This window comes from Meleagris gallopavo, chromosome 13 (genome assembly GCF_905368555.1).
Source record: "Meleagris gallopavo chromosome 13, MGAL_WU_HG_1.1, whole genome shotgun sequence".
In the NCBI taxonomy this organism is placed as follows: domain Eukaryota; kingdom Metazoa; phylum Chordata; class Aves; order Galliformes; family Phasianidae; genus Meleagris; species Meleagris gallopavo.
Genome location: NC_139416.1, coordinates 18,277,582 through 18,287,182, shown reverse-complemented (window position 1 = coordinate 18,287,182; position 9,601 = coordinate 18,277,582). Strand labels below are relative to the sequence as shown.

The window sequence follows — 9,601 nt, the reverse complement described above, 5'->3', positions numbered from 1 at the left end:
TGGGCAGCGCTGCTCCCTGTGCTCCCCATCACTGCACCCAAAGGACTGGGCTGTTGCCATCCCGTGCCCCCAGGGTACCCGGGTGAGGAGGGTCTGGCTCTGAGCCCCTTAAGTGCACATTCCCCAGAATCACAGCACAAGAGAGAGGACGATCTTAAAAAAGAAAAAAAGGAAAGCCACATCCTTTATTAAAACTTCTTTAAAACTTCTACAGATTCCAGCTCAGCCCACTGGTACCATCTCACTACATTAAATTCATGTTTTCTTTTAAAAAAAAAAAAAAAAAAAGTTGAAACACACAGGAGGAAGCCAAGGCTGCTTTGGGCAGTGCAGGAGAGGGCAGCACGGCCCCAAGGCACGGGCAGGGTAAGGCTTTGGGCAGCAGCAGCACTGATGGGGGGGGGGATGGAGGGGGGAGGGGCTATTCATCATCCTCCCCGCCGCCATAGAGCTCCGCCAGCTTCTTGAAGCGGTTGCCCCACTCGTTGAGGTAGTCGTAGTCCTGGTCCTGGTCGGAGGCGGAGGAGTTGAGGGAGCTGAGCGAGGTGGCCTCCGAGCCACCGCCCTCGTAGTCGAACACCAGCAGCGAGTCGTAGGGGGGGGCCGTGGGGTCCGTGTCGGCCGCCTTCAGGTTCTGGGGGGGCAGAGGAGGGGCTCACCCACTGCTCCGCCCCCCGGCCTCAGCCCTACGGGATGGGAACGCTGCGGGGCAGGCCAGCAGAGCAGCACGGACGGTTGGGGCTCACCTCGTCGATGAAGTTTCCGATCTCATCGGGGTTGGCGGGCCGGGGCCGGTACTGGGGGGCGGCCATCAGCGGGGGGGCCACATCATTGCGGATCACCTCGGGGCGGGCGTCCAGGCCGCGGTGCAGCTGGCTCAGGTCGTAGTCCTGTGTGGGGACGGAGCAGGATGAGGCTGAGGGAGCCCAGGGAGCACTGCAACTCCTCCCCACGACCTCGGGCTCGGCCCTCACCTGATCCTCCTCACCCCCACCTTCCTCCCCGTAGTAGAAGATGTTGTCTCTCGTGTCGTCCTCAGGCAGCAGCAGTGGCTCCTTCACCACCTTCCTCCTCCTCACCAGGAGAAGCAGCAGAAGCAACACAACTGCAGGAGAGGAGCTGCATCAGTGCTTCATCCCCATGCCGCATCCTTGGTCCCTCCCCCCCCCCAAAGCAGGTGGGCACTCACGCAGCAGGGCCAGCACGGCGCCCAGCACGGCGAGCACGATGGGCACACCGGTATCCACCCGCGGCTTCTGGGCACAGCTCTCCACCCGGCCCTGGCAGTCGCACACTTGTGCCCTGATGACGGTGACCTGGTCCTTGCCCTGGCGGTCGAAGAGCCGCAGGTAGACGCTGTACAGGTTCTGCTCCAGGGGCTCCGTCAGCCACAAGGCAACGGTGTCACCTGCATGGGATAGGTGACAAGCTTCACTTCACCGCATTGGCGGATGTGGGTCCAGGTGCACCACCATATGAAGTCCCCACGTTACCTCCGCTGCCAACCTCCACCGCCCAGCTGTCCCCAGAACCGTGGCTCAGCTCGGCACGGAATGGCCCGGTGTTGGGGGGCAGGTCCTGGTCGGTGATGGTCAGCACCTGAGGCACAGGGCTGCGGTTACAGATGATGATGTCACGGGGCTCAGGCTCAGGGCCGTGGTCATTGACATCCAGCAGGGTGAGGAGCAGCGTGCCGGTGCCTGTGGCAGGTGGCAATCCTGCAGGGAGAAGTGGGGCCGGTAAGGGACACTGCAGTGGGACTCCCACGCTGACAGAAGGCTTTGTGGGCAACACAGGCACCACTCCCTGCTCTGGAGCTGAGCGAGATGCAGCCCCCGTGACACCAGCAGCACATGTCTCTCATGTGGGACTGCAGCCTGATGGGAACATGGGAACAAGGGCCCCTTTCACAGCCGCACTCACCATCATCTACAGCCAGCAGCACGGCCATGTAGGTGCTGTTCTTGGTGAACGGGGACTCACGGTCCAACTGCTCCCGTGCTGTTACGAGGCCATTCTCGGGGTGCACAGCCAGCCAGCCCGCAGGGTCACTGCCCATCACGTACCTGTGGGCACAGTGGGTTGGTCCTGCGGGGCACGGCAATAGGGATCCCTCTCTGACCCCGACCCAGCCCTGCTCACTTGATACGCTGCTGCTGGGCTCTGTCGGGATCCTGGGCTGTATAGGAGGCGAGGGGCTGCCCCAGTGGCACGTCCTCCGGCACCTGGGCCAGCCGCAGCGGCGGGTCAAAGGCAGGCGCCTCGTTCACATCCTCCACACTGACCATCACTGTGGCCGTGGCTGTGGGAAGCTTGATGGCGAAGGGAGCTTCATTGACCACAGACACATGGAGCACGAACTGGCGCTTGGCCTCGTAGTCCAGACCCTGTGGGAGGGGACAGGATGGGCAGCACCACCCAGGGCTGGTGGCTGTGGTACAGGGACAAGTGGGGGACACGCACCTTGGCCGTGCGCAGGACACCCTCATTGCTGGCAGGGTCAGTGGTGATGGTGAAGGCACCACCCTCATTGCCACGCACGATGGAGTAGACAGCACGCCACGCTGGTGTCTGTGGCTCATCCAGGTCCGTGCTGGCCAACCGGGCCACCTCCAGCTCAGCCTCATTCTCTGGCACAGCCGCTTCATACTGTGGATTAGGAATGGTCAGCATGGAGCCCACAGCACCTGGAACACCCTGCCCACATCCCAGTCATGGTACCATTTTGGGGTCAAACTCAGGGGCGTTGTCATTGACATCCGTGATCTCAATCACAGCCAGTGCTGTCGTGGTCAGCCCCTGCCCGTCCAGGTCGGCTGCTTGCATGGTCAGCGTGTACTCCCGCACGCGCTGTGATGGACAGACAGACATCAGCACCCAGAGTCATACCGCCAGGGCTGCCCCGTGGGCACGGGTCCCACCTCCCGGTCGAGGCCGCTGGCGATGACACTGAGGGTGCCGGTGGCGCGGTTGACGGTGAACATGTCGGGATGGGGCTCCCGTGGCTCCTGGCTGAGGATGGAGTAGGCGATGACACCATTGTAGGTCTCCACATCATCGTCAGCATCCGTGGCGTTCACCTGCATCACCGAAGTGCCTGGGGGGACAACGGGGGGTCTGTGTGAGCGGGGTGGATATGGAGGATGGGGCAGTCTCATCCCCGAGAGGGACACATCCTGCAGGACGCAGAGCTTCCCCATGCAGCACAGCCCTACCTGGCAGCGCGCCTTCAGGCACAGAGCCCCGGAACACCTCCTGTGTGAACTGGGGCTTGTTGTCATTTTGGTCCGTCACCGTCACTATGATCTCCATTGGCTCCTCCACGGGTTTGCCATTCTCGGACACGGCATGGGAGTAGAGCTGCAGGGCCGAGGGGTGAGTGTGGAGACGGCACGGCACTGGTGTGAACCCAGCGCCCCGCAGCAGGGACCTACGTGGTACTTGTTGATGTGCTCCCGGTCCAGCGGCTGCGTCACCTTCATCCAGCCTGTCTCCTTCTCAATGGTGAAGATGCCCTCAGGGGGAGCATCTGCCCCCTGCCCAGTGATGCTGTAGAAAATCTTTGCTTCCCGGTCCCGGTTGGATTTGATCTGGGAGGAGATGCAGTGATGCAGGGCTGTGCCTCCCCGCTGCAGGGTGATCAGCCCCGCCACGCACCCCTCAGCCATGGTATCCCAATCTGAGCGTGAGATCTGTGCCCAGGGCCAGCATTCCGCTGCCTTCAGTGCACACAGCCATGCCCAGCCTTAAAATCCCACCCAGACCCCTGGGAGGTGCACATAAACACAGCATCACCAACACCTCGGGGGGCCACTCCATACCTGAACCAAGTTTTTGGGGAAGGGACCCCTCTCATTCTCAGGCACTTTGATGGGAGGGATCACCCAATCCCTCTTCTGCCTCCTCAGAGCGGTGTGAGCGTGGGGGACATCAGGAACCTCCTGCAGGAAGGGGAGCAGTGATGGAGCGGCCACACGCGGTGGGTTTGGGGACGGGGCTGCCGAGAGCGTTACCTGCAGGGAGCGCCTGCTCCGCACGGGGACTCGCGGGCTGCCGGCATCCCGGAGAGCCGCGGGAAGCGCCCCGACGTGGGGCTCCTCGATGTCATACAGCACCGTGCCGCCTCCTAAGGTCGCTGCAAGAAGCAAAGGGTCAGGGGGCCGGGAGGGGACGCAGCCCACTGCCCCCAGGAGCCGTCCTCAGGCCCACACGGCATCCGAACGCCCGCAGGGCTCCACGTGCTCGCAGCCCAGCTCCAGGGAGAGGGATTGGGAAGGTCAGGGCCGCTCCCAGCACGGGGGCGGGCGGCAGCAGGAGCGCGCCTTGGCTTTGTTGCGGAGATTACGGGAAATTCCTGGGCACGCAGCGCCCTGCCCCGCGCCTCCCACCTCAGCGTGTCCCCGCCTCGGGGCTCCCAGCTTCGACCCCCCCCCCGGGCAGCGACTCCACCATCGCAGGGTCCCACACCTGCGGCCACACTGCAGCCCCGACCCCCAGCCCGGCAGTGCTGTGGGTTTAGGGGATTAGCAACGCTAAGCTGCTCCGAGCACACTGCTGAGGGGCTGCCGGGGGCTGGGGGAGATGAGAGTGGACGAGGAGAGCTGTGCCCGCGGGTCTCTGGGTGGGGGGAAATCCCTGGAGGGTCCCCTTATCTTCACACGGAGCTGGAGCCTGGAGAGAAGCGCCGGCGGCCCTTTATGGCGGGCGATAAGGAAGATGCTGGGGCCGGAAAGGCCGCAACCACACCATGGCTGGGACACGAGCCTCCGTGCCACGGGCAGCCCCCAGCCCTGGCTTTGGAGCTGCTCCCTGCAGAGGAGACGGGGCTGCAGCTGTGCTCCAGTACCAGCTCAGGGGACAGAACCCCCCCATTCTCGTACCCTCGGTGTTCTGGGGCACTGTGCCCCCCACTCGCGGGGCTGCACCTCCAGCCCAGCCCTGCCCTGGTGCCAGTCCCGCGGCCGGCAGGAGCTGAGCCGTGGGCAGCGGCACGCAGCATCCGAGCGAGCTGAGGTCAGGGCCTGGCACGAAGAGAGCACTTACAGCGAAGTGCTTTGAGTGCTCCGCAGCCATTAGGCAGCGCTGGCTGCGGCCGCGGTTCCCGAGCAGCTCCGCTCCCCGGAGACGCCGACGAGTAAACACCGTGAACGGCCCCACCGGCAACCGGGACGAGCCGCTGCCCCTCCCCACCCGGATCAGAGAACGAACCCTCCGGGCAGCCGCTCCCATCGCCCGTCTGCCGCCGACCACCGACCCGAGGGATCCCGGCGCTGCCCGGGAGCTCCCGGCCTCTCCCTTCCCTACGGCCGAACCGGAGGCACCGACGGTACCCGAACGGCACCAGCAGCCCCCTCCCACGGCCCGGGGGATGCAGCCACCAAACGCCGGCCGAGGGCCGCCACTCGGGGCGGAGAGCAGCCTGGAAAGGGCCGCTCCCACTCCCCGGTGTGCGCAAGCAGCCCCCGCCCCGCACCCCGACGGCATCGCCGGGCCCCATTCCCCCGGATCGGTGGGGGGTGCAAGACGGGAACCGCGCATCGCACCAAGAGGAACTCTGCCGCCCCTAGGGCAGCCTGCCCTACCCAGACGCGCGGTCCCGCACGCCGCGGCGGCACCCCCGGCCCAACGATGCTCCCCGCGCCCCGACGGCACCGCTTACCGGGAGCCGGGAGCGATCCGCGGCGCGGCCCCGGGGGGGAACACGGCTGAGCCGGGGCGGCGGCGAGCAGCAGCAGGAGGAGGAGCGGGCAGAGCCCGGAGCGCGACCCGCACATGGCCCCGCCGCCACCGAGCGCCGCGCCGCGACCCGCCCGTTTCAACGCGCCGCTCCAGGTGAGGCCGCGGCCGCGCAGGTACCGCCCGCTCCGCCCCGCCCCGCACCCGCCCCGCACCCGCCCCGCATCTCCGGGAGCTCCGCCCGCTGCCGCCGCGCGCCCCCCGGTGCTTCCTTGCGGCCCCGTGAGAAGCGCCCCGGGACCTCCGGTGCCATTCGCAGTGTCCGTTTCTGGCACCCCCAGATCCTTTTCCACGGGGCTGCGTACGGTCGGTATGGACCCCATCCCGTCGGCCTCTGCCCAGCGTTGTCCTCGAGCGGTGGGGCTCCTGCAGCCCCGTGCCTGTGTCCCAGCCCCAGGCTGAGTGAGCGGCTCTGGCTGTTAAAGACAGACGCAAAGAAGGCACGGAGACCCTCACCCTTTCCTCAGCAACATCGTTCCCCGGCACCTAGTGAAGGATGAGGGTTCGCCTCGGCCCTTTTGCTGCCCAGTGCCCACGTGAGCCGAGCAGGGGCAGCGCTGCCAAGGTGAAAGTCCACAACAGGAGCCGTGTCGGGTCAGCATTCAAACGAGCGCCCAGCAGGGCTGGAGCCATGTCACCCCGAGCCTTCACCCTCCTCGTCCTCCTCGTGCAGGTGGGACCCTCTGCACGGTGGTGGAGGGCTGCAGGGAGGAGCAGCAGGGCTGGAGCACGGCCCAACCACCATCCATCCTGCAGGACGCGGCGTCGAGTGTTCAGGGAGATGTGCTGACCTTCCCCAAGCACGACTCTGGCTTCCTCCGGAGGCAGAAGAGGGATTGGGTCATCCCCCCCATCAGCTGCCTCGAGAACCACCGGGGGCCCTACCCCATGAGGCTGGTGCAGGTACGGGGCTGAGGGCTGAGCCGCCCCGGGCCGGGCTGAGCGCAGCATCGCTGGGATGGGCACCGGCCCGTGGGTGTCCCCTCTCACCGCCCCGCCTCGCCTCGCCGCCAGATCAAATCCAACAAGGACAAGGAGTCCAAGGTGTACTACAGCATCACGGGGCAGGGCGCGGACAGCCCCCCCGTGGGCATCTTCGTCATCGAGCGCGAGACGGGGTGGCTGGAGGTGACCGAGCAGCTGGACCGGGAGAAGATCGATCGCTACACCGTGAGTGGGGGCCGCGGGGCGGGCGGGGCGGTGCGGGGCCGTGCGGGCTGACGGTGCCCCCGCAGCTCTTCTCCCACGCCGTGTCGGCCAGCGGGCAGCCCGTGGAGGACCCCATGGAGATCATCATCACGGTGATGGACCAGAACGACAACAGGCCCGTGTTCATCAAGGAGGTCTTCGTCGGCTACATCGAGGAGAACGCGAAGCCGGGTGCGGGGGCCGGCGGGCGGGCGGGGGGCCGGGAGCCCCGGGACGCAGTGGTGCCGGGGGCGGTGGTGCCGCGTCCCACGAGTGACGTCTGCCCGGCTCTTCGCTCTGCCCAGGCACCTCCGTGATGACCGTGAACGCCACGGATGCGGACGACGCGGTGAACACCGACAACGGCATCGTCAGCTACTCCATCGTCAGCCAGCAGCCGCCCAGCCCGCACCCCCAGATGTTCACCATTGACCCGGCCAAGGGCATCATCAGCGTGCTGGGCACGGGGCTGGACCGGGAGGTGGGCGCTCTGCTTGTGCCCCACGGCGGGCACAGAGCCACACACAGAGGGGCGGCGGGAGTGGGACGCGCTGTGGGGACGCGGGGCGTCTGATGGTGTGACCTCATCTTGCAGACCACTCCCACCTACACGCTGATTGTCCAGGCCACGGACCAGGAGGGCAAAGGTCTGTCCAACACCGCCACGGCTGTCATTGAGGTCACGGATGCCAACGACTCCAGCACCGATGACATCCTGAAGACCAACAAGGTGAGTTGCACCCCTCCTGGGCATCCCTAGTGTGGATGAGGCTCTGTGCTGTTCCCCACAGCCCAGGAGGCAGCTGGGCTCCGTCACACAGGCAGCCGCTCCTCAGCACACTGCAGGAGACAGGCAGGTCAAACGAGCACAGCTCGTCCAGGCGAGACCCCAGGGGCTCAGCCTGGCTCTGGCACAACAACATTCATCTGGGCTTGGGTCCACCAGCCCTGGGGCTGCAGTGCCGGGTGCTGTGGAGGCACCTGGGAGCACTGCCCAGTGCAGAGCCGCCTGCGCGGTCCAGCCCAGCCAGGGAGGAGCGTGCTGGGATAGGGGCACTCGGCCCGGCAGCTCCGTGGGGAGGGCAGCTGGGGCAGGAGATGGCATTCTGAGTGGTGGCATCGGACGTGGGGAGCTGGAAGAGCAGGATGGAGGTAAGGCGGGTAAGCCATCGGTGCCCTTACATGCTGTTGTGCCTCAGCACTCCCAGCTCAGCCAGCAGCCAAGGCCCATAGCCGGTGCTGGGCTGGAAGCAAGCACCCACCCCACTCCGGCACCCTCAGCTCAGTGTCTCTCAGCCGTCCCATCCCCTAGAGGGGCAGGTGCATTGCTCTGACCCTGTGCTGGCTGCTTGCCCCAGGCAACCCAGGAGCACTTGCAGGGTTAATATCCACCGCACGTGACACGGTGACACTGCAGATCAGTGCAGGCCGGGAAGGCGACGGGAACATGGCTGCTTCCAGGCAGCCAGCAGCATGCAGGCACGGGGCTGAGCAGGAAGCCCAGCAGGCAGCCCTCCTTCCCGGCAGAACGCCCACGCCAGGGGTAGCGGCAGTGCCCACAGCATGCAGGCGGCTGTTGGGCTGCAGCACGACCCTGTGCCCCAACAGCTGGCCTCACAGTGTGGGAGGGTGGTGGGCACCTGTGTCCTGCGGGCACAGCACGGTGGTGGGGAGGGAGAAGTGCCAGGAGGAACCCAGCTGCACAGACACCAGCTCAGGGTGCGTGGGGCACTGCCAGAGGGCCAGGGACACCCAGGGATGGGGGGGTGCCCAGCTGTGGCAGTGCCCACCCTGGGCTCCCAACCGCCCCCACTACCCGTGCTCTTGGTGCCAGTAGGCACAGCATGGTACTGGGGGAGATGGATGGCATAGGCACAGCCCAGCGCTGCTCCCTTCCTGTGCCACAGGCTCCAGCCAAACCCGAGATGCTGAGCGGTTCCCTGACCACCCACGTGCTGAACACGGCCACAGGGCTGCCCGCTGCCGGCCTCGCTCTGCGTCTGGCACAGCTGAGGGAGCCAGGGGGACAGTGGACAGAGCTGGCACAGAGGTAGGAGAGTCAGCAGCAAGCAGGCAGTGGAAACTGCTGCCCGCATCACCCATGCCAACTACTGGAGCCAGCCACATTCTGCTTCCTTCTGCTTTCAGGTGGACGGATGCAGATGGACGCTGTTTGCCCTTCCTGCACCCTGGACAGGCTGAGGCTGGCACCTATAAACTGCACTTCGAGACGGCAGCTTACTGGCAAAGCCTGGGGTACAACAGCTTCTACCCCTTTGTGGAGGTACTATGGGCTGAGCATGGGTCTGGTGTGCTGCTAGGAGCCAGCTCTGGTCACAGCAGGAGCTGCAGGGGTCCGGATGCTGTGTCCACGCTTGCAGGAGCTCACAATCCTTACCCATGTTCCTGCTGCACTGCCAGCACTGCTTGCAGGGATGCCCAGGCTACAGGTAGAGGAAGGGGCTGCTTTTGGCCGTGACTTTAACCCACCCACCACCTCCCTGCTCTCCCCTAGGTTGTCTTCACCATCACTGACCCAGCCCAGAAGCTGCATGTCCCACTGCTGATCAGCCCCTACTCCTACACAACGTACCGGGGCAGTTAGGGCAAGGCACATCCTCGCTCCAATGCCACAGGGGAACTACTTGACTGATACCATTAAAGGACTCAAACAGCA

General features: G+C 65.6%; 2 protein-coding genes across 3 annotated transcripts; one reads left to right on the top strand and one right to left on the bottom strand.

Annotated features, from left to right (window-relative positions):
* Nucleotides 1-154: 154 nt before the first annotated feature.
* On the bottom strand, nucleotides 155-5,877 carry LOC100547026 (B-cadherin). Its single transcript, XM_085234962.1, has 15 exons — nucleotides 5,660-5,877; nucleotides 4,014-4,135; nucleotides 3,822-3,941; nucleotides 3,435-3,590; nucleotides 3,216-3,360; nucleotides 2,922-3,097; nucleotides 2,722-2,850; nucleotides 2,464-2,649; nucleotides 2,143-2,387; nucleotides 1,924-2,066; nucleotides 1,494-1,718; nucleotides 1,190-1,408; nucleotides 975-1,105; nucleotides 747-890; nucleotides 155-634 (listed from the first exon to the last, which is right to left on the bottom strand). The coding sequence occupies exons 1-15, from the start codon at nucleotides 5,772-5,774 to the stop codon at nucleotides 422-424; spliced, it is 2,469 nt and encodes an 822-aa protein (XP_085091088.1). The 5' UTR covers nucleotides 5,775-5,877; the 3' UTR covers nucleotides 155-421.
* Nucleotides 5,878-6,217: 340 nt separating this feature from the next.
* On the top strand, nucleotides 6,218-9,601 carry LOC100546870 (cadherin-1-like). Of its 2 annotated transcripts, none has more exons than XM_031555460.2 (9): nucleotides 6,218-6,409; nucleotides 6,493-6,639; nucleotides 6,751-6,906; nucleotides 6,972-7,116; nucleotides 7,230-7,405; nucleotides 7,520-7,654; nucleotides 8,832-8,974; nucleotides 9,073-9,180; nucleotides 9,440-9,601. In XM_031555460.2, exons 1-9 carry the CDS (start codon nucleotides 6,233-6,235, stop codon nucleotides 9,489-9,491), a joined length of 1,239 nt encoding a protein of 412 aa, XP_031411320.2. In that variant the 5' UTR covers nucleotides 6,218-6,232; the 3' UTR covers nucleotides 9,492-9,601. The 2 variants fall into 2 exon arrangements, with proteins under 2 accessions (XP_031411320.2, XP_010716468.2); XM_010718166.4 differs by having other exon boundaries at nucleotides 9,073-9,208.